Source organism: Eumetopias jubatus, unplaced genomic scaffold (assembly GCF_037043125.1).
Source record: "Eumetopias jubatus isolate StellerSeaLion01/CBP00866 unplaced genomic scaffold, mEumJub1_p1.0 scaffold_12, whole genome shotgun sequence".
Taxonomy (NCBI): Eukaryota; Metazoa; Chordata; class Mammalia; order Carnivora; family Otariidae; genus Eumetopias; species Eumetopias jubatus.
In genome coordinates, this window is record NW_028274818.1 from 76,969,857 (window position 1) to 76,994,262 (window position 24,406).

Genomic DNA, 24,406 nt, shown 5'->3' on the forward strand with positions numbered 1-24,406 from the left:
CTTCCTCAATTTCTTTCATGAGTATTTTATAGATTTTGGGTACAGATTCTTTGCCTCTTTGGTTAGATTAATTCCTAGGTATCTTATGGTTTTGGGTGCAGTTGTAAATGGGATCAAGTCCTTGATTTGTCTCTCTTCTGTCTTGTTGTTGGTGTATAGGAATGCCACTGATTTCTGTGCGTTGATTTTATATCCTGCCACTTGACTGAATTCCTATATGAGTTCTAGCAGTTTTGGGGTGGAGTCTTTTGGGTTTTCCACATAAGGTATCATATCATCTGCAAAGAGTGAGAGTTTGACTTCCTCTTTGCCGATTTGGATGCCTTTGATGTCTTTTTGTTGTCTGATTGCTGTGGCTAGGACTTCTACTACTATGTTGAATAGCAGTGGTGAGAGTGGACATCCCTGCCGCGTTCCTGACCTTAGGGGGAAAGCTCTCAGCTTTTCCCCATTGAGAATGATATTCGCTGTAGGTTTTTCATAGATGGCTTTTATGATATTGAGGTATGTACCCTCCATCCCTATACTCTGAAGAGTTTTGATCAAGAAAGGATGCTGTACTTTGTCAAATGCTTTTTCTGCATCTATTGAGAGGATTGCATGATTCTTGTTCTTTCTTTTGTTAATGTATTGTATCACGTTGATTGATTTGTGGATGTTGAACCAACCTTGCAGCCCAGGGATAAATCCCACTTGGTCATGGTGAATAATCCTTTTAATGTACTGTTGGATCCTATTGGCTAGTATTTTGGTGAGAATTTTTGCATCCATGTTCATCAAGGATATTGGTCTCTAATTCTCCTTTTTGATGGGGTCTTTGGTTTTGGGGTCAAGGTAATGGTGGCTTCATAAAATGAGTTTGGAAGTTTTCCTTCCATTTCTATTTTTGGAACAGTTTCAGGAGAATAGGTATTAATTCTTCTTTAAATGTTTGGTAGAATTCCCCTGGGAAGCCATCTGGCCCTGGGCTTTTGTTTGTTGGCAGATTTTTGATGACTGCTTCAATTTCCTTAGTGGTTATAGGTCTGTTCAGGTTTTCTATTTCTTCCTGGTTCAGTTTTGGTAGTTGATACGTCTCTAGGAATGCATCCATTTCTTCCAGGTTATCTAATTTGCTGGCATAGAGTTGCTCATAATATGTTCTTATAATTGTATTTCTTTGGTGTTGGTTGTGATCTCTCCTCTGTCATTCATGATTTTGTTGATTTGGGTCATTTCTCTTTTTTTTTTGGTAAGTCTGGCCAGGGGGTTATCAATCTTGTTAATTCTTTCAAAGAACCAGCTCCTAGTTTCGTTGATCTGTTCTACTGTTCTTTTGGTTTTTACTTCATTGATTCCTGCTCTGATCTTTATGATTTCTCTTCTGCTGGGCTTAGGCTTTATTTGCTGTTTTTTCTCTAGCTCCTTTAGGTGTAGGTTTAGGTTGTGTATTTGAGACCTTTCTTGTTTCTTGAGAAAGGCTTGTATTGCTTTATACTTTCTTCTTAGGACTGCCTTTGCTGCATCCGAAAGATTTTGAACAGTTGTGTTTTCATTTTCATTGGTTTCCATGAATTTTTTTAATTCTTCTTTAATTTCCTGTTGACCCATTCATTCTTTAGGAGGATGCTCTTTAGCCTCCATGTATTTGAATTCTTTCCGACTTTCTTCTTGTGATTGAGTTCTAGTTTCAAAGCATTGTGGTCTGAAAGTATGCAGGGAATGATCCCAATCTTTTGGTACCGGTTGAGACCTGATTTGTGACCTAGGATGTGACCTATTCTGGAGAATGTTCCATGGGCACTAGAGAAGAATGTGTATTCCGTTGCTTTGGGATGGAATGTTCTGAATATATCTGTGAAGTCCATTTGGTCCAGTGTGTCATTTAAAGTCTTTATTTCCTTGTTGATCTTTTGCTTAGATGATCTGTCCTTTTCAGTCAGGGGGATGTTAAAGTCCCCCACTATTATTGTATTGTTGTCAATGTGTTTCTTTGCTTTTGTTATTAATTGCCTTATATAACTGGCTGCTCCCATGTTCGGGGCATAGGTATTTACAATTGTTAGATCTTCTTGTTGGATAAACCCTTTAAGTAGGATATAGTGTCCTTCCTCATCTCTTATTATAGTCTTTGTTATAAAATCTAATTTGTCTGGTATAAGGATTGCCACCCCAGCTTTCTTTTGGTGTCCATTAGCATGGTAGATGGTTTTCCACCCCCTCACTTTCAATGTGGGGGTGTCTTTGGGTCTAAAATGAGTCTCTTGCACACAGCATATCGATGGGTCTTGTTTTTTAATCCAATCTGATAGCCTGTGTCTTTTGATTGGGGCATTTAGGCCATTTATATTCAGGGTAACTATTGAAAGATATGAATTTAGTGCCCTTGTATTGCCTGTAAGGTGACTGTTAGTGTATATTGTCTGTGTTCCTTTCTGGTCTATGCTGCTTTTAGGCTCTCTCTTTGCTTAGAGGACCCCTTTCAATATTTCTTGTAGGCCTGGTTTTGTGTTTGCCAATTCCTTTAGTTTTTGTTTGTCCTGGAAGCTTTTTATCTCTCCTTCTATTTTCAATGACAACCTAGCTGGATATAGTTTTCTTGGCTGCACATGTTTCTCATTTAGTGCTCTGAAGATATCATGCCAGTCCTTTCTGGCCTGCCAAGTCTCTGTGGATAGGTCTGTTGCCAATCTAATGTTTGTACCATTATAGGTTACAGATCTCTTCTCCCAAGCTGCTTTCAAGATTTTCTCTTTGTCTCTGAGACTCGTAAGTTTTACTATTAGATGTCGGGGTGTTGACCTATTTTTATTGATTTTGAGAGGGCCTTTCTGTGCCTCCTGGATTTTGATGCCTGTTTCCTTCCCCACATTAGGGAAGTTCTCTGCTATGATTTGCTCCAATATACCTTCTGCCCCCCTCTCTCTTTCTTCTTCTTCTGGGATCCCAATTATTCTAATGTTGTTTCGTCTTAACGTATCGCTTATCTCTCGAATTCTGCCCTCGTGATCCAGTAGTTGTTTATCTCTCTTTTTCTCAGCTTCTTTATTTTCCCTCATTTAGTCTTCTATATCGCTCATTCTCTCTTCTGCCTCATTTATCCTAGCAGTTAGTGCCCCCATTTTTTATTGCACCTCATTAATAGCCTTTTTGATTTCGACTTGGTTAGATTTTAGTTCTTTTATTTCTTCAGAAAGGGTTCCATGCGTTTTTCAAGGTCAGCTAGTATCTTCAAAGTCACGCTTCTGAACTCTAGGTCCGACATCGCACTAATGTCCGTATTGAGTAGGTCTCTGGCTGACGGTACTACCTCTTGTTCTTTTTGTTGAGGTGATTTTTTCGTCTTGTCATTTTGTCCAGAGGAGAATAGATGAGTGAGAGAACAAAATGCTAAGAGGTTAACAACGTCCCCAGAAAATATACTCTGAACAAATCAGAAAAGACCTGAAACCAGGGGAAAAGAAAGGGAAAGAAACAAAAAAGAAAGAGAGAAAAAAGAAAAAGATAAAAACAAACAAAAACAGAACAAAACAAAAAAAACAGAATATGATCAAATATGTCAAGCTGGTGTGTAGATCAGTGCCACACACTACTAGATTTTGGGTGTATTTTGGTCTGTTAGAAGAAAGTGCCTTCTCAAATTTTAAAGAAAGAAAGATTTATATATGTACAAAATAAGGGTTGATATGAAGGGATGGAATATGACTCTAAAGAAAAATTATAAAATTTTAAAAAGGAATTGATAAGGGGTGTTTGAAAAAATAAAGAAGAGGATTAGAAAAAAAGGAAAGAAAAAGAAAGGGGAGAGAATGTGGTCAGGCAGGAGATTGGAACAAAGCCATACACTAGAGATTTAGGGTATACTTTGATATGTTAGAAGAAACTGTATCTCAAAATTTTAAAGAGAGAACAACTTATATATATATATATATATATATATATATATATGCCAAAAATAAGGGTAACTACTATGAAGGGATAGAATATGACTCTAAAAATGAAAAATAAAAATGTTTTTTTATAAAAAGGGATTGATAAGATGTTGGTTGAATACGGGAAAAAGAAAAATTAAAAAAAAGTTAAAAAAATTAACTTTAGAAGACTAATGAATCATGGTAAAAAAAAAGCCATGAATTCTATGTGCAGTATTCCCCTAGTGCTGGAGTTCTCCCGTTCTCCTTGATCGGTAAACTTGGTCTTGGCTGGCTGTTCTTGCTGATCTTCTGGGGGAGGGGCCTATTGCCGTGGTTCCCAAAAGTCTTTGCTGGAGGCGGAATTGCCCCGCCCTTGTCGGTTCGGGCTAAGCAATGTGCTGGGTTTGCTCTCCGGAGCTTTTGTTCCCTGCAAGCTCTCGGTACAGCTTTGGAGGAAGAGAGTGAAAATGGTGGCCTCCCGATCTCCGCCCAGAGGAGCCAAGAACTCGTGGCCCCACTCCTCAGTGCGCCCCCAGAGAAAAGCAGTCAGTCACTCCCGTCTCCCCAGTCTCTGGCCACACTCGTGCTCACCCGGCCTGTGACCGAGTGTTTCTATCTCTGGCACGCGACTCGGTGTGGAGTCTCCAAACCCAGCAGATCCCTGTGGTGCGCTCCCGTGCCGCTCCTTCCAGGGGAGGAAGGGGAGTCTCCCCGGATCTGCCGCTTGTTGGGTCCCTGCTTCCAGAAAGTGGTCGCTTTTCTGTTCAGAGTTGTTGCTATTCTTTTCTTCCATCTCCTGTTGAGTTCGTAGGTGTTCAGAATGGTTTGATTCCTATCCAGCTGAGTTCCTGAGACCAGATGAAATCCGGGTCTCCTACTCCTCCGCCGTCTTGCTCCTCCCCGAGAGTTACATTTCTATGGGCAGGGCTGGGATGGATGCAAGATCCGCTCCCCTGCAGCCAAGACTAGAAACAGCAGGAGTTGCACCACCATGAATAAAGTGAATAAAGCGAGGGCAGACATGCTTGACCTTCTCCCGTACTCGGCTCTGTCTTGAGAGTGGGCCAACAGACGGCCACACAGTCTCTGATGAGCCTCGTGTCAAAAAGCGAAGCTCGATTCCCTCCTCTTGGATGTGGGTTGGACTTAGTGACTCACTTCCGTTGTGTAGACTGGAGCAAGAGCTCGGGGGCTGCTCCTGAGACTGTGTTATCGAGGGCAGAGTAGCCTTCACGCTCTCCTGTCAGTAGCTCTCCCTGGACAAGCAGGTTTCACGTCATGAACGTGCTCAACAGCCTACGGAGAGGGCTGTGTGGTGAGGAAAGGAGGCTTCCCGGGGTGGGCATGATCTGTATCTTGTTGACTTTCAGATGAACTCTGTCCTTTCCCTGGGCCTCATATGGGTCATTGTCTTTCTGGTTAAACACTTTATTGAGGTATGATCGACATGTAAAGAGCTTCACATTTAATGGGTACAACTCGCTGAGTTTGGGGATAAGTGCACACATGGGAAACCATCACCACCATCAAAGCCATAGACCTATCTGCGGCCTCCCAAAGTTTCCTCCTATTCCTTTCTCCGTCTTCCTCTTCCTCTGCTTCTGCTTTTCTCCTCCTCTTCCTCCTCCTTTTCCTTATCATTGTTAAGAACACTGACGATCTACAGTCCTGTGGGCACCTGGGTGGCTCAGCATTTGAGCGTCTGACTCTTGATTTCGGCTCAGGTCGTGATCTCAGGGTCGTGGGATTGAGCCCGTGTCGGGCTCTGGGCTCAGTGGGGAGTCTGCTTGGGATTTCCTCTCTCCTTCTCCTCCTCCCCCATGCTCACACACATTCTCTCTCTAATAAAAACAAAAACGAAAAAAACCAGCCACCTAGAAAATTGTAAGTATATAATACAGTGTTTTTAGCTCTAGGCTCTGTGCAGTACAGTAGCTCTCCAGAACTTACTTACCTTATGTAAATTAAACTTCATGGCCTTTGACCACCATCTCTCCATTTCAAACCACCCCCCACCCCGCCCGCCCGCCAACCCTCCCTGCCCCTGGCAGCCACCATGCTACTCTGGGTTTCTATGAGTTTGACTATTTTAGATTCCACGTATAAGTGAGGTCACACAGTATGTGTCTGTCTCTGGCTTATTTCACTCAGCAAATGTCATCCAGGCCCATCCGTGTTGTCACAAATGGTAAGGTTTCCTTCTTTTTGAAGGCTGAGTAATACTTGCTTGTATGTATACACACTGCATTTTCTCTCCCCACTGACCGGCTGACAGACAGACATGTCGCCTCCAGGTCTCAGCTGATGTGAACAGTGCTGCGCCGATAGTGATTTCCTTTCCTTTGGATCTACACCCAGAAGTGGGATTGCTGCATCACGTAGGTGGTAGCTGTTTTCAACTTTCTCGGGAAACTTCGGACTGTTTCCCAGAGTGGCTGCACCAGTTTGCACCCCACCAGCAGCGCAGCAGGGACCCCTTGGCTCCGTGTGCCCACCAAGGTTCATCTTTTGTCTTTTTATAACTGCCATCCTGACAGGGCTGGGGTGATAGCTCGTCGTGGTTTTGACTTGCGTTTCCCTGAAGGTTAGGGATGTTCAGCATCTTTGCATCTACCTGCTGAGTTCCACAGGCCCTGATCTTTAAGGGGAGCCTCACAACAGGGGGGAGTAAACACGTACAGGGACATGTGACCCCCCTCTACATCGGAGAAGCAAGGGCCCCAAAAAGTCAGGGTTGCCCCGAAGATGGGGCCACTCCCTCGGTCTGGGGGAACCGAGAAAGGGTTCCCAGGGCTGATGTGTGAGCCAGGATTTCAAGGGTATCTATGTGTTTGCCACAAGGTTCTGGGTTCTTTACGAAGAGGACAGAGTATTTTTGAGGACCCCTTTGAGAGGTTCCAGACGTGTGTTTTGGCTGGATCTGCATGGGTGTGCAAGGAAGTAGCGGGAGACGAGGTGGGAGAGTCAACGTCCACAGGAGCAGACCAGGAGCCTCGGTGACAGGGAGCTCTTAGAAGCATTTCCGTTGGGGATGACATGGTCAGAATTTTGTTTTTGAGCCGTTGTTGTGGCAGGTGGGTGGAGAAAGAATTCAAGGTGGGTCTGTACTGGAGGCAGGGAGACCTGTCACCCGACTGTCTCGATCAGTCATGAGGGAGAAGGTCAGAGACGGAAGGCAGGGGGTGGGGAGGGCGGGCAGGAGGCATGGACAGGAAAATGAACCAAAGTGGGGGAGGCATGGGAGACGGGAGAAAAGGGAGGGTCCGGACTTGAGCCTGGCGGGCTGACGCTGCTCCGCTCTGACACGGGAGACTCTAAAGGAGAAGCAGGTGTCGGCCGCAGCGGGGAGGAGGGTGCATTTCATTTGGAATGTGCTGAGTTGGGGAGGGTCTGCAAGAAATCCAAGAGGCAGCCGAAAGTGTGTATCTGTGGTAGTGTTCTTACTTACCTTGTCTTCAATGAATAAATGTGAGCTTTATGATGCTGAGCTCTGTCCCTTATGGTCAGACATCAAAAATGCCCCCCAAACCAGCTAAACACTTTCCCGTGCTGTGGGCAATACAAACACTCACGCCTTTTCCTCTAGATTCCCCTCCCCTGCGGCTTCTGATGGGGGGGCAGGTAGACCGGGGCCTGTGGGCGGTGGATTCGGGATGCCCTGGATAGTAAAGCCTCTTGCGTGTGTGTTGGCTGCAATAAAAGAGGCTCGTGGTGCCCTACGCCCTATTCTGATGACGTCTGAACATCTTCAAGTCCATAAAACATGCTGTGGTTCTGTGAGACAGACTGGACCCTGGCTTCTTTATATTGCTCTGAGCACACGAGGGAGGCCGTGTGGCCACAGAGAGTCCCCTTCTTGAGCCACAACTCGTTCTAATTTCCCGAGTGGGAAGCCCACTGGGCTTAGTGAAAGGGGAGACCGAGGGGGAGCTGGATGCCGACTGACAGGGGCCGGCCCCTCTTCTCTCTTTCTCTCTCTCGCTGCACATCCCTTTTCCTCGGCTCTCGTTTGCATGAAAGGCCCCAAGCCGCGGCAGTGAGCACATCTGATGCCGTCCGTCCCTGGGGCCCCCGCCTCTGCCACAATGACCAGGGTTTCTCATCTGCTGGGCAAGGAATGCGGGAGGAGGAGGCTGTCCTTAGAGGGCAGGGCTGCCTGCAGCCCTGCTGAGTTCAGAAGAACAGGCTGCTAGCAGCCCCTTCCCTGGACTGGTGCAAGACGGAATGAGACAGACGCCAGGGAAAGAAAGGGGAGCTTGTGACCCGCTCTGGCATGTCCACAGGGGCTGGGACCCGGGAGAGACTTGGGCTCTTCTTCAAGGGAAAATAAGGTATTTTTAATGGAAAGGTCACAACGCAGTCTGTTCACGGCGTCTGCAGGCGTGCAGGCGGGATGGAGCTTCTTGCCAAACCAGAGCATGGACGCCTTGGCATCAACATCCCCAGAAATTTTAGCACCTTGGAGCTTCCAGAGGCAGAAACGGGACCTCTTTTCTGTCTGCTGTCTTAGGACAATAGTGAAGGCTTTGCACCCTGAACCCTGGAACTTAGAGTACCCCGGAGTGCTCGGGAACAGAGCAGGTAGCCCCTTTTCTATCTGCTTCCTGAGGGCGAAGGCCTGACCTGTGACCTCTGGTTCACAGGCCATTTTCCCCTCCAGGGAAAGATACTCTCTCTCCCCAGGAAAGCTAGGGCCAGGTGGCATGGGCTTCCAGCCACTTCTTATAAGGAAGCTCTTTTTCCTTGGACGTGCCCCGAGCACAACTTTGAAATTCTGGAATTAAAAAAAAAAACAACACAAAAGGGAGTTATCTTTCGCACTGTATGGTTAGCGACGTGTCTGCACACGCCTACGAGGAGAGCAAGCTGGAGCTGATGATGCTCATTTCCAGATAGCCATGAGAACACCGTGTGCATATGAAGAAGCGAAGGACAGAGGGACTGGCCAGAGCTCACATGGCTAGGCTGTGGCCAAGAACCCAGACGTCCTGGCTCCTCTCTCTGCTCCTTGTTTAACCGAAGAATATTTACCGAGCATTTACAGTGTATTAGGCATTAGGCACGCAGGCAGTTTCTGTCTGCCCTCCATCAGCATCTGTGCGACAGTGAGCACAGAGTACAGATCAAAGATCGTGGGGTATGGTGTCAGCTGACAAGGGCTCCCCCCGAGCCCAGCGACATAGCCACCCGGGGTCCCCTCAGCTGTCTGAGCCTTGCTTTCCCAATAGGTAGAATGGGGATTATGATCCCTGCGACAGAGGGGTGCTCTGAAGATTCTAAAAGGGTTCTTTCCAATGTTGGGTTGGCTTGATGACCTTAGGCAAATTTCATCAGAACTCTTGGAAAAGAAGGTAAATGAGTCCCAAACGCCATTTCTAGCGGGCGACCACAGGGTCTCCCGAAAGAGAGAAGTCTTTCTTATCCTCCGAACGGTGGCACGTTTGACTGGGAAATGAGAGCTTTGCCCTCCCACGGGGCTGCCTGTTAATTCAGTTTGCTCGGTGGTCTGGTCACCTGACTCCAGCCAGTGGAATCTTGGGGTGGAAAAGACAGAACAGAGCCATTCTGGAAAGCCGCATCACTGGCAGAAGCCAGTGTCCCAAGTTCCAAGTGTAAATAGTCTTCTAATTAGGAAATAATTATGCCCCCAAATGGGGCTGCATGGATGCGAAGGCATCTCACAAATTGCCGATTAGTTTCATAGCAGCGATGGTATTTAGTGCCACTTCAATTCATGGAAAAATGTGTTGGAAATGGCCCATCTTCAGCTGCTCAAAAAAAAAAAAAAAAAGAGAAAAGGTCGGGGATGAGAAGCTCAGGGGAGGGGGGGGGTGCTCAGATGGGGTAGGAGACCAGGGAAACGTTTGCCCTTTTTCTTGGGAGTGTGCCGTCATGACAGAGTGTGGGCCACGAAGTGACAACGGGGAGGAATTTTGATTTTATTCTGGTTTTAACGGAAAGGTCAGGCAGGCTCGAGAGCAGGTGAGGGATATGGTCTAATTGATCTCTTTAAAAGATTACCTGCTCCTTCTGGAGAATGACTACAGGTGGAGGCAAGAGGAGACCCAGGTGGAGGGGTGGGGGGCTATTATAGTCGTCTATGTGGCAGGTGAGGGACCGGGGTGACAGCGGTAGCAGTGGCTCCCGAGTAGACTTTATTTTTTTTTATCTTTTTAAAGATTTATTCATTTGAGACAGAGAGGGCATGAGCAGGGGGAGAGGCAGGGCAGAGGGAGAGGGAGAAGCGGGCCCCCAGCCGAGCAGGGAACCGATGCAGGGCTCGATCCCAGGACCCTGGCATCATGACCTGAGCTGAAGGCAGATGCTTCACTGACTGAGCCCCCCAGGCGCCCCCTGAGTGAACTTTAAAGATCATGCAGACCGAGGTGGCCGATGACCCAGATGTGATGGGCAGAGAGGAGCGAAGGATGACCAGCAGGGTGTTTGGTCTGAGAACTCAGGTCCACGGCAGCGCTGCTTCCTGAGCTGGGAATGCTGGGGAGCGTCGGATTTCTGTTGGGGGGAGTGGTCCAGAGTACTTTTCAAGACATTCTAGAATCTGAATGTCTATAACATCTCTAGGTGGAGATCTAAACTATAGATATGGATACATGAGTTCAGAGTGTATACAGGAGGTTGGACCCAAATATAAAACTTTGGGGGTAATCGGTGACTTAGGGTCAAAGCATTGGGGGAGATACGCTAGATGAGGTAGCGAGTGAGGGAAACCAAGAAGGGGTCCACAGGCGCCCCCTCTGTCTGCCCACCCAGCCATCCCCCCACCCATCAGCCATCCACTCTTCCAACTAGCTGTCCCTCTGTCCATCCAAGAGCGTTTTGTAAATGCTGCCTTTGGGTCCGAAACTGGGTGCTGGGATTCAAAGGGGAACAGTTAGCCCCTGTCCTGGAAAAGCTCGCAGAGAAGGAGAGAGAGCACACATAACATGTAACAAAGCCTGGTAAATTATCTGATAGACGTGTGTACACACGGGGTGGGATCATGGAGAAGTCCCCTGTTCACTCTGCCGCTGGGGAGAGTTTACAAAGGCTGAGAAGAGGTTTCATTGAAGATACGCCTCAGAGGAGGGTGACTAGGGTCCCAGGAAGAAGGAAGGGCACGTGGGAAGAGAGCTCATGGTGACTCTGCGGGGGGAGGAGTGCGAAGACCTTCGGTGCAGAAGTCGTCCGTGGGGTCCGTGGTAGGAGGGAGCATGCCAGGGACTGGAGGCTTTGTGTGCTGGGCTACGGAATCCGGGCTTTTCCTGTGGGCCACTGTTCTAAGCTGAGGGTTTTCAAAGGGGACGCAGCTGGATTTGGGTTTCCGAAATGTCGCTTGATCTGGGGAAGAGAGTTGTCAAATAAAAATCCAATCTGGATTTGGTCAGGAGAGATTTTATGGGCGAAACTTATTTCATAGGGGCGACAGGGACTATTCTAACAGGGGAAGAGGCAGCGAGAGTTTTTCTTCCATAGGGAGGAGGACCCAAAAGCAGGGGGTCAGGAGGTGAAGGGGGGTGGCTTGTGGTTGGACAGGTCAGAGGGTGTGAGGTTAGCCTAGTCCCAGGGCGAGGGTGTGTGCTGTGCAGGCCGACCGTGTTCGGGGGCCCAGGAGGAGGAGAGAAGCTTATTCAATGTTTGGTCGGCAAGCATATTGTTCTGATCGATCTGTGGGGACAGGAAGTTCAGCTAATCTTTTATGAACAAAGACAGGGAACCTGGAGGGTGTGTGTCTGGCCATGGCGTAGGGAAACGGCGGCGGGGGGGGGGGGGGGTCCGTGGGTCCTATCAAAGTCATGTGGAAAAGATCAGTTCTTTGCAGGAAGCAGTTTCCTGGAATTCAGAAGGGAGGGGAAGTCTTTAACCACCACTTTTCCCCCCTGCCAGAATCACGAGTCACAGAAGCTTGGTGAAGTTCAATGTTATCAGAGTCACGGCTGCAAGCGTGGGAGGTGCACAGGACGACCAGAACCAGGTAAGGGACGGTGGCAAAGCTTGCTGGTAAAATCCAGAAACTGAGCCACGGATTCTTCGAGATTCCACGATTCCTTCTACACTGCTGTAGGGCACAGAGGGGGAAATCGAGTCATCTGCCTTTTGTACACATCCTAAGCCTGCCCGAAACGTTAGTGGTGTGTGCCCACTGCAGCAGCAATGTGGGCAACAAAGGCCATGACTCCATGTCTCGTTTTCATATCAATCAGCAGAAATTAGTTTTATTAGAAAAATGAAATTTTCCTGTATTTACATTTTTACACCATAGGACTGGGCACTTTTGTTGCCTCGGGAGTTATGTACACATCAGTTTGCACACACATTTCAAACCCCATTCCTTAAAACAGTTGATAACACGTTGAACAGAAAGAAAAGACATACTACAAGAAGACAACCATAGTATATACTTCCTCTATCATAGAAAGGTGTTAAGCAAACGTGTAATTTTGTAGCTATGCTTGGAAATATTGAATACAGTTATCAGCACTTCCTCATGCAGTGGATTAAAACATGACAGGTAGAAACTGACGTGATTGGTAAGTGAACGTCTGTTCCCCAATGAGGACCACTGAGTAGAGCACCCAGCTTGCTTGGGGTTCCACCATATAAGAGATCAAGCCAGTTCTGACGTGGGTTTTGGACTGTGTTTGAGTGTGTCACTGTGAATGGGAACCCCTCTGCATATGGAGGTCGGTCCTGCCCGTGTTGGGTGGAAGGTGAACTCAGACATGGGTCCTCAAAGCTGCTTTATTCCATGACTTCCTGTGGGTAATGACCAGCTTGTGGATTACGTAAGCAACGGGTCTCATAACGTGACCGAAAAATGAAGAGTTGACCCTCTTTTTGTGTCTGAGAAGGCCACTGTTTGTCTCTGATGATCTAGTTCTTACTCAAACCACCGGTGAGACTCGCCTAATTCTTTCTGAATCTTCAGCTTGAAATATATATACTATACATAAACACATATGCACAAACATTCTATTGTGATCAACTATAGTAAAGTCTACCGACTAAATAATTTGGCAAGTAGATGCTTTTAAGTTGGTTTGAGCAGGGGAATGAACAAGATGAAGATTCGGGGCTCAAGAACAACTGATAAATCTTTGGGGAACCTCAGGCTTGGAAGGCATCTGAGCCATGTCTAGCCATGTAATTCGTGGTATCGAGTAGTTTCCTGAATTTGCTATGAAAACGTTATTCTTGACCTTATCTCTGATTGGGAAAAAAAAGAGGCAATTGGCATCCTTTCCCAGTGAAAAATTTGGGGAAGGTGAATGTTACAAGCGCCCCCTTCATCTTTGCAAATCCACCAGAATTTTCAAAGATGATCACCTGAATTTGACGCAGAATAGTCTGAATCTTCAATTTCTAAACTGGAACATTTCCTTAGTGGCCATGGCTTCAGAGCTGTGTCTACAAACCTAATAAACTTAAAGAAGTTTTTTTTTTTTAAATAAAAAGTCAATACCACTCATTTATTTGAGTTAGCTCAACTGAGAATAGAAATAATTCAATAGGTCTTAGATGTAATGTAATGTAAAAACCTCAGTCGAATTCAAAAAGCTATGATTATTTTTCATGGAAAAACTGACAATGTTTTTATATTTCTGGACCTTCACTATTTGCTCAGCTATCGACAGTCTTTGATTTGAGCCCTTTAAAATCTTGAAACAGCAAAATGTCAGATCAATGAGAAGCATTTAAAATGCCAAAGACAAACTTACGTTCGCTGGAGAACAATTAACCTTATTAATTTAAAAGGCAGCTGTGGTATTGGCTACGTGTTAATATTCCTTTGAAGGCTCGTCTTAAATCCTTCCCAAAAGGTGTGGGAGAGAATTAACTGGGGGAGGTTATGACCCAGGGCTATGGCTAATGAGGAATGTTCTAGACTTGCAGAAATGCAAACTTATAGTTTCATGGACCTGGTACCTAAGAGGGATTGATGAGTGATCATCTCGGTTTTGTCTTGTCTCTGCAATGCTGCTGTCACCTTATTTGAGGAAGTTAATCTGAGAAATGACTCCATTGGAAACAGTTTGGTTCTGGCTCCCTGGAGGGCTGTGTGCTTTGAAATACAGCCCCAGGGAAGAAAGCCTACTGGCCAAATGGTTCTTTTGAGTGTTCCAGTTTCGCACAGCTCAGCATCCCTGGGAGAATGTTGTCACGCACTTGTAGACCCAAAGATGGGATCTTAAAATAGGTATTAAATAATGATAACTTTTCTGGCTTAAGAGACTTTTTACTGCCAGCTTGAAAGATGTAAACAGCTAGAGAATTTCTCAGGGACAGTGACAAGGGGGCTTTGTTAGATTCACTGACCCTCCAGAAGGACTGAATCGCAGAACCTCCCAGAAAAACATTCCTTCAAATCTGAGCTCTGTTTCCTCACCTACGAAATGGGGCTAATGTGGCCCCAATTCACAGTAAATAGAAATGCCTGGCGGGAGCAGGGTGGCTTAGAACATGGGAGTGGTGCAAGAAAGGGGTGCATGGGCTCAGTGTCGTGCCCACATCTCCCCCCCCCATGCATTATGCACGCCATCATGTTGGACTCCCAGAAAGCATCATGGAAACATTCTAATTCAACACTCATTAGTGAGGCAAACTGAACAAGAGAATAATAGTTATCTTGGTGCCAGTGACGACCTAGCAGGGACAGCCTCTTGGAAATACTGTGACCTTTCTGAAAATGGGCCACAGTGTTTAGGAGGGCTCTGATGAGGGGCCACAGGGCGGTGTGGGGGCCCGCACACTTGGGAAGGGTATACTACTTGCATGTGTTGAATGGAAGGAACCCTGATATCTACGGAGAAAAAAAGGAGAGATTCGGAAGGGGATATTTAAAATTAGGCACATGCTACAGAGTAACTCCCCAGCAACCAAAAAAGTGAATTCAGAGTGCAAGGGTTTGGGGAGAGACACAAACAGCATTCAAGTGTCAGAAGGGATGTGAACAGAGGTGAGATCCCCAGGAGTTCTCAATACACCCCAAACCAGACGACGAGGGGGTAGGACACTAACAAACCTCCTCCCCTCAGAGGCTGGAGCTCAAGAGAGAGCCCCAGGGGACCTCAGAACAGCATATCTCTTTCCAACTTTTATTCTGACCTCCATGGCGGAGATCAGGCACTTCAAGAATACGCCCAACATGAGGGATTTATTAGCAAACTCCTGTTGCTGATGAGGCTGAGACCGACCTGAGCTTCAGTTTTCTTATCTATAAAATGGGGGCAACCGTACTTCTATCCTATGGTTATTTTGAGGCTCTCATTCTAGGATGTGCCCAGAATACAGTCTGCACTGTATCCGCACTCAGTGCGGATCCCTTTCGATACTTCCAAGCTCAGGTGCTGACCCCAGGCATGCACGTGAGATCAGCAGAGGATCCCACACTCCTGGCAATGCCCAGAGCAGGATGGATGGAGAGAGAAGATGCTCCCTCTGCACCCGCCATCTCCCCGAAACACACCTTGACTCCTTCCGCCATCTCTCTGCCCCATTTTGTCTCTAGGGAACTTGATGTGCTCGCTTTTGTCAGCCGCACAGTAGGCACTTGGGACTCAATGAGGAATTCTCCCCACTCCCTTCCCTGATACATTTATACCCTGAACGATCCAAGGTATTCTTCCTAAGACAAAAATAAAATCAAACGAAAAAGCTTTCAGGAAATATTTTTTTTTTTTTTTTTTTTTTTTTTACATCGCAGTCTGTTTTCTAATCCTTTGGGGAATTCTTTTCCGCCTTTTCTGGAAGCCCACGTCATAAAGCAGGGCTGCAAAGAGGCAGGATCTGGCAAGGGCTGGAGAACCCGGTGGCACCAGATCCACGCCTCCTGCACACAGATGTGGGGGGGCAAGTCTGGTCGCCTGCTTAGATGCTCCTGGGTTTCCCAGGTACTGTCTTTGAATGTTCAAAGAATCAAGGGTATCTCTCCAGGAGCACCAACTATATTCTCCAAGGTTACTTATGGGTCTAGGGAAGGATGGGTTGGTTGGTTGGATCATGGAATCAGTGTGATATTTATTTCCTGGCAAGAACTTGATTTATCATTTCTACTTTTGACACTCCGTCTGTGTTTGGGTTTTGTGGGCCCTCGGTGGCCTTTTGCGTTAGGGAGCTGAATTTCTAGACCGTATACTGCTGATGAGAAGAGACTGTGTTTTCTCTTCCCTTTGCATCTCCCAACCCCAAATTGGCCTTAAAAAGAGAGCAGATACTCGGTCAAGTGCTCTCAGCTGATCGGTGTCTTTTGTTCATCCTTGGCTCGTGAGAAATAGAACTCTATCACCTCAATGATCACCACTGGCTTTCATCTTTGGTTTGAGGTTTTAAACTATGTCCCTTGTTGGCTCTTCCCAGGAAATAGGTCCCTGAGAAAAGTTTTCTCTTCTCCAGGATTCTGAGGCAGGGAGTGTTGGGGAGCTTAAGGGAAAACCAAATCTAAAGAGGGGGTGGTATGTGTCTGTATAAGGCAAGAGGGAAAGAAAGCGGGGACCATTCTGTGAGGTTCTCTGGCTCTTATCCCAGAGGGACCCGGAGAACACTTTTGAGAGAAACCTAGAACTGAGTCAGCCTGGGGAAGGGAACCAGGTGAGGAGTTAACTGGACCATGCACGAAGGTCTTGGGTTCTAGATACTGTTGATCTGATGATTCCATACAGATTATGCCCCTTCAGGAGCTCAGTCTCTTAATTTTCTCATCTCCATTCCTCCAAATCTTGGCATAGTTCTAGAAGTTCTATTTTTCTAAGACCCTTCTGGGCAGGCACCTTTAGCTGATGCTCTCTCCAGAGTACTTTTGGGCGCAGAGCAAGCGGGGACAGGGAAGAGAATAAGGAATTTACACAGGGAATCTGCCCTTCGGTGGGTTCACAGAAATCACCCGCGCGTCCCTATCAGCATCGTCTTCAGAAGTTAATGTGAGAGGAACATGTATCACACCCCGAACCCCAGATAGCTTTTTTGAAAGGAGGCCAAGAACACCAGTACCCAAATCCCACTTGGGCCCTGCCATCCTCCCTAGAACATAGATAATTTTTTTTTAAATAAAAACAATAGCATCCTCTCTTCCTAAATATCAGCCCATTGATAACCAGAATGGGTTTTCCACATGTTAATAACCATCATCACGACCTAATTTTTAACATATAGTTTACATTATATACAATTGTATTTGGATAACACACTTGACGTGTGAGTGGTAGAAATCAAGCATGTATAGAGTATATGTACATGTGTACAAGAGCATTGGTATTGGCAGGAGGAGTGTCTTTGCTCTCCTCCGATGTGTATCAGGTGGCCAACTGCCCTCATCTGCTATGACCTGATGTGAACACAGTACGATGTGAAGGGGTGAAGTGGAAAAGCACACCTGCGTGTTGGTGTAGACCCCACTGAACCTCTCACCCAGCGCTTCCGACCCTGCCGACCAAAAGAATGTGGGGCATCCGTAAGGTCTAATTTTGTCTCAAGTGAAAATACTGCTTTTGCGCTGAAAACCACTGTCACGTGGAATCCTTAACTCCTATTAAACACCAACCAATGAGTTGTGTTTCCACGGACTCGGTGCCCCCCGGCCTGCCACTGAACTCCAATTCCGTCCACTCCAGCCACGGTTCATACAGGTGGGCTCTGCTTCAGAAACAACTCCTGTCCCCTTTGCAAGGATTCACGTGTGACATCTATGCACAAGCAGACAGGATAGGGATGCACCTGGAGTTAACACATCTGTTCAGCTCTTCTGAGAGATACTTAGGTTTCTCCAGTTCGTGTTTATTTAGGTCTTACACCGTATGGGATTTCAGTGCAATGTATTTATTTATATGACAACTGATTATTAGAGCTGCACTTTTTAGGTTTAAAGGAGATAAATTTTTAATCACCATTTAATTAACACCAACTCCCCCCCTTTTACATTAGCATTTGCAAAGAATTCAGGGCATTTGTCATTTCCTGAGAAGGACGCAGAATATTAAATACACATCAGTGGCAGGCATATCAAATAGAATAAACAATGTGGGGCTATATGGCTGCTATGGATCTTTTGGCTAATTAACTGCCTTGGCCAGAGTCCCATGTAAGTGAAACTATTTCGTTTGTAAACAAGGTGTAATTTTCCTGTTTCTCCCTTGAAAATAAGTGTGAGTCAATGTGACTGATTTTGCTGCAGTGGGGGCCTTTTAATGGTCTCCTCAGAGCAGCTGAGTATGAAAAGTTCTCAGGCTCTCTGTGACAGAGGAGAGAAACCAGGTATAATCCCCAAGACCCCGGTCATGGTGCTGGCTGCCATTACGGAGTGAAATTGCAAAGGACGGGAGAGTGGGGAGATTATCATAATCCTGTACCTCTCGCGGGAGCCGTGCTGGCAGAAAAACAGACCCGTTAGGGAGCTGTCTTCTGGGAGCACTGAAGCCAGAAGTAGTCTGAGACCTACAGGTAGAAGGACCAGGTAGACTATGTTCTAGGAACTCCAAGGGCTCCAGGGTAGAATTCATGCCCCAGAAGACTCTCTTCTTACCCAGACTATTTTAAGTTGGGCATGTGTGTACCGTTACTCATCGACAGAAACGTGAGCACCTGCATTTAGGCATACCTGTTGGGCCCTTCTCAAGGGGAGAAGGCCACTTAGAGTCATTGCGGTACGGTTATGGATGCCGGCTCTGGCTTGAGTCAGGTGAAACTCGGGCACGATTCGGGGGCTCAGGCATGCCGGCTCTTTGGCATCAACAGCTCCCAGATCTCAGGCTGGGATGTCACAGGAACCCTCTGTAAGGGGTCCAGAGTTGGAGGGCTTTCTATTTATGTCTTTGACTTTCTGCTTCCAAAGAACAGAACTGACTTAAATCACCTTCGAATAGTTCTATGTCGTTATCTTTTACTTGGCAGATGGCCTGTCTGATCAGCGGTCAGTTTTCTTATGCTTGGGATCATCATAATTAAGAGTCGATGAATTTGTGGAGGAGGAAAATTATGTATTCATTATAGATAGCATTCCAATGCTCAGTGTTTCTTTTTAAAAATGCGTTGGGTATTAAAGGAAGCACGGTACTGATGGTTCTTCCAAAAGCCCCATTTTTAGTTTTTGGTTTTTTTTTTTTTTTTTTTAATCTAAAGAAGCATAGGGTTAACAGCAGAAATAATGCTGTTGTTAGAAGAAGGGTTTTTGATCTATGGAACAGTTCTGAGTGTAATTCGCGTTCTCCCTGGAGGTCTCTGTCACTTTTTGCAGCCCCCACCCCCACCCTGGGGTTTTGAGGACACAGGAAGAAGACAGAAAGCCTCTTTGGATTAATGACATACCACAGCTCTGTGTGCTGGGGAGACTTTTTAATTCATTTCATGTCATGACACGCCAGTCTTGTGGGGGAAATGAGGTGGTCCTGGCTGGGGGAATGTGGGTCTGGAAAGCAATGGGAGGGCAAAGGCAGAAAGTTCTAAAAGACAAGACAGCCAGGAGTGTGCCTAAGAGTAGGAATGGAGGTGAGGCCCTTCAGTCTGGGCTTCTCCATTCTTGGGCCTTGGGGCAGCAGAAGCAACATCCGAGAAAGAAAATGCAATGTTCAGGTACATTTGTCAGCAGTGCCTAGCCCTCCCCTTCTGACGGGAAGACCTACTTGCCCATGGCCACCTCTGCCTCCCCACCGATGATCCCGAAACTCGTTGTAACCACTTATCATTACTGGATGCACCTGCCCAAAGATGGAGCCATTCACTGAATCCTCAAGCTCTAAGAGAATTATTCCTGGCACCTGCCCACTTGCAGGAAAACACTACCTACAGAACAGAACGCGCTGTAAGTAAAAGAAACAGGGTGACTTTTCAGCTTGCCACTCTGTGCCCTTCTCCAAGAACCCAAAGCAAAATGCAGGAGGAAACCAGGAGAAGGGCAGGCTAGTTTGCCTAGGCTGTCTGCAGCCTGTCTCCAGACTCAGTGGCTACAGGACCGGACGGCTAGTTACCCTAGCTATTTCAGGGACATTCGTAAAGTTAACATACACTAAAAAGGTTTAACATTGTCTGTGGGTTTTATAATACTTAATTTTTAAACTACAGAATTCTGGTCTGTTATCACATAACAACTACCTTTGTGTCCTCAGCACGCTCTCGGCGTCAGGCCATGCTGCAGACTTCCCTTCCTCCCCCAGTGTTTTTAAATGAGTCTCATTCCAGGTCACATAGGCACAGGTCTGAGTAAAGTAAGAATGAGACAGTGGGGGGGGGGGGTGACTTGGAAATGACAAATGCTTTGGAGAATTTTTCATAGATTCCCGTTGGTGCTAGTGAAGCGGTTTTGACTCCAAAAGAGCGAAAATTTCAGAAGAGAGAAATCACTTTTGCCACTAAAGGTGACCCACAATTTGGAGGATGCTCAGGGTGGATGAGTGTCTCTCATGTTTTGAAGGCTTTTGATCTGAGGAGGTTGGGGTGGAAACGAGCATCCAAATGAATTTCATGACGTGAAGGAAGAGAAACGCAACAGGTAGGGCTAGGCTTCAGCAGATGGCTGGCACTGAACTTCTTACAGATCACAGGACACATTTGGCTGCTGGTGGGTGCCACCACGTTAACAGCTCTGGGAATAGCAACACGTAACACGTAATTAGACGCCGCCCTGGCCTTTTGGGGACAGAACGAGTTATGGTCAGTCTGGGAGGGAAGAAGGGGTAACAGATACTATACAACCCTGAGTCGTCACCAGAAGGGGGGGACACGCAAACTTACGTACACAGGAGTCTTCAGGATAAACTACAACAGCCGCTGTGTCAGAGACAGGAGATCCACCAGTTAGGTATCGGAGACATGGTGTGTTTGTGCAGCTCTGAACAAGACCATCGAAGCCAAGGGTGAGAGTGTTCTGTGAGACGCACAAGCTGACATCCAAAGAGATGCTCGGAGCTCTCCGCCTGAGGGTCCTTCTGGCCCCTTACTCCAGATGTGTCTTGGAAATGGACTCTAATGAAGGTAGCATAGTGACTGTGAACACACGGATTTGCTATTCTTTGGGGGGGAGCCTGGAGTTCTGTGGTTGGGCCTGGGCAGTGATGGGAGGCATAACATGAAGGCTGAAAATGGGTACAAGGCCAAACTTCCTAATCTCTTGCACGTCAATCTCGCTACGGTGCAGACGCATTCCTAACTGTTTTGTCTGAGTCAGGGGTACATGCATACCATATTGCTTATTCGGAATGAGAGAGACCACTAGGCATTTCTGATGAGGGGAGCACATGGTGGACCGGTCTTAATGGAATTTGGAATATAGGAAATCATAGCATCACCATCAGCATCCAACACATTCTTATTGCCAACATACCTAGTGGGCATGTCCGGGAGACATGCCCTTGTGTGTGTGTGTGTGTGTTTTTGGTTGAGGACTCACCTATCTGGTATCTGCCATGCTCAGCACGCACCTCACAAGATTCCTTGAGTGGAAGACTATGGCATGGAGCCATGTGCAAAAGAACCAACAACAAAAAAAAAATACCTTCCTAAATCCTCTTCCTCTTGGCAGGGCACCATCGGACATCCGACATTTACCCTCCAGCACATCGGCCAGTTACGTATGTTTCCCTATAGATAAAACATTGATGGAAGGTTTTAAACATCAGATTCAATACTAGGCATTTTCTTGTACACACGTCTATTGCTGCAGGAATTCAAAACCCTGGGGGTAGAGTACATACTGTTCTTATTTGCAGCATAAGGCATAACATGCTCCGAAATGTACACGTCGTTGTGGCCTCGACTGTCCCTGGAGCAGTACGATGCTGTTGACCTCAAGGACGATCGAAGGTAGCTGTCGTTCACGGCCTGAGACGGCAGCGAGTGTTTGTAAGGGTCCGAGGGGCATCTCCCGATGACTAAGCGTCGGTCGTCCCCATAGCAACGGAGGAAAGGGTTATCGGAGGTGTGGTCCGGCAAGAGGGACTTGCTCCGCTTGCTGTCCTCCAGACCCTGGGGGAAGAGGGCGCTCTTGTTCCCCGAGAGTTTGCTGGAGGGGACGCTAAAGAGACTCCCATACAAATTTCCCTCCAGAAGCCGTTCCCGGTCCTTGAGGCTGATGCTCCTGGAGGGCCTGCTGAGGTCGGTCTCCCTGGGCTTGTCGACAATGTTATCGTAGGAGTGCTGACGGCTGATCCTGAGCTTGTTCTTCTGGAACTGGAGGGTGCTGTTCTGTGCCCAGTCCTGCTGGTAGACCTCCTCCTGGGCGGCCGGGCTCCCCGTCTCCTGGAGCATCTGGTCTTCGTCGATGTCGTAGAGGTTGCCCATCCGCAGGCAGGCATCGCACTTGAAGGGGGACCGCACGGTGAAGTGGCCCGAATAGGTGGGCAGGTTGGACAGGCAGCTCCGGCAGTGTGTCGAGTTCTGCCGGTACCGGTCACTGCCCTCGCTGTGAGGGGAGCTCTTGTCTTTCAGGGTGAAGTGCTTGGAGTAGAATTTATGTTTGTCATTGTTGGGGAGCGCATCCTCATTGTGCAGGGGGTTCCTGTTCGTGGGCAGCGCGGGGTCCCCCTTGCGGAAGTTTTCGCTGGGGTCCTGGTAGGTGTCTGGGAAGTCCACGTTCTCGGGCAAGGCCATGTTTTCAACAAACTGGGGTGGGTCCAGGTGGAAACTAGGTTCCTTCTCGCCATCGATGGTGTAGATCTTGTCCCTGGGGGAGCTCGCTTTGGTTTTCAGATAGGAGCGCTCTACCTCGCTGCAGTCCTTGGGGTATTTGGAGGCCACGGACCTTTTGAAGTTGTCCTTGGTCTTGTGGTTCTTACTGTTGTCGGGCTCTCTGTGGCACGTGGCCCGGCTCGAAGTTTCTGAGATGTCCGAGTGGGCCACCTCTTCCGGAAGGTACCGGGGACTCTTGAGGGAGTGGGTCCTATTTTCCACTGCTCCCTCGTCCCTCTGGGACACTGGGTTCTGGCTCAGGGAATCTTGGCGCAGTGATTCCATGGATTTCTTCCAAAGCTGCCGGGGCCTGGAGTTCGCTTTGGACTCTGTGCTCACGGCCACCTCCACCGTGTTGGGGTTAGACTCATTGAGAGTAAGGGGGTGCTGTCCCTGGAACACATAGTTATTCAGGTTGTCCTTGTGTCTGTTGGCCACGAACGTCTGCAGCTCATTCATGTTGTCCCCAAAAATGTTGTCTTTCCCCTGAAAGGATCTGTTGTCTGAATAGACCAAATTTCCCTTATCAGAAACCATGTCCATGATGAGGGAACCTCTTTGGATGAAGTCAGCAGCCCTTTTGGGGGAATCCATTCTTGAGGAGTTCACGTTGGACATGTCGGAGATGTTTTTGGCTGACCGGAGGAGTTTTAACATGTTGCTCTGGGATCCGGTCAGGTTGAAGTCTGGAGACTTCTTCTTCTCCTCGATGTGCACTCCATGGATGCAGCTGTAAATGCCCTGTGGGAAGGAACACGAGGCACGGTCAGTAGCAGCAGGAACACGAAACTACTGCACACCGGGCCTTCACCTGCAAAGGCGGGATGTGTCCTTCTTGGAGGAGCCTTGGAGGGGATCTTGAAGTCCTATCTGAATCCTGGGAATGTTTCTTAAATCTGTGAGACCAGTAAGCACCCAGCTTCTCTCGTCTCTCTGGCTTTAAGATTATCCCAACACTTTAGTGAACAGTTTGAGAAAAGGCATCGACTAATGCTCATGTATCTTATAAAGTTCTCGGTGCCTCCAAATTGGCACGGAAGGATATTGAATTGATACCTGGGGCGCTAGCTCATCTTTTGCTAGTGTCCCAGGATCATCTTTGGAGTCCGGATACCAGAGTGAGAAAACCCTTTCCGGTTACTCTAAGGCTGGGCATAAAAATCCATGGGTGATCACTCAGATATTTTGGGGAAGGAAAGATAGAGAAGCTGGGCTAGAAGGAGCAGTTGCAGGGGGACTAGTCTTGCCACCATGTGGGGATGTTAGCCTGAGAGTGAGACCGTCATAGAAAAGAGCAGAGCACAGGGAATGGAGAGACAGGACACGCTTTGAACCCCTGGGGCCACCACTTGAGACTTTTCATAGATGCCACTGAATATGTCCTTTTGTGTGCATGTGAGTGAGTGTGTCTGACACAGAGTTGGGTGCTAGCCATTAGGAACAGTGGAGAATCTCAAGGACACTGTGACGCAGCACTGAAATTCACCCAAGGACAGAGTGACTTTGGGACTTCTGGGTGGCTCAGACATAAGCACCCCCAACTGTGGGTCCCTTGTTTTCCACGCCGCCTTGTTCCTTTCTTAAAAACAGCTGTTTACTTTTACTTCAAAGTAACTCAAGAGCTCTTACTTCATGGTGCAATGGTACGCAAGGCGGCTTTGGGGGGAACATTGTGATTTGCATCCCCCTTTCCCCACTGCTGGCCCCAGATTTTGGCAGCCATACCTAAAGGGGATGATCAGAACAAGCCCTCCGAGGACGGACAGGGGGCCAGCCCAAGAAGGGGTCTGTAAGGCAAACCTGGAGGCTGCTGCTGACCGGAGCGTGAACTGGTGGAAAGGGTGTGCGGTTAGCTGTAGACTCTG

At 47.4% G+C, this 24,406-nt stretch overlaps 1 protein-coding gene across 1 annotated transcript in view; it reads right to left on the minus strand.

The window, feature by feature from the left end:
- Positions 1-21,482: 21,482 nt before the first annotated feature.
- Positions 21,483-24,406, minus strand: part of GRIN2A (glutamate ionotropic receptor NMDA type subunit 2A) — a 363,258-nt gene continuing 360,334 nt past the window's right edge. Inside the window, exon 13 of the mRNA XM_028117634.2 lies at positions 21,483-23,282. Coding sequence (XP_027973435.1) covers positions 21,483-23,282 — 1,800 coding nt within the window. The remainder of the gene's footprint in view (positions 23,283-24,406) is intronic.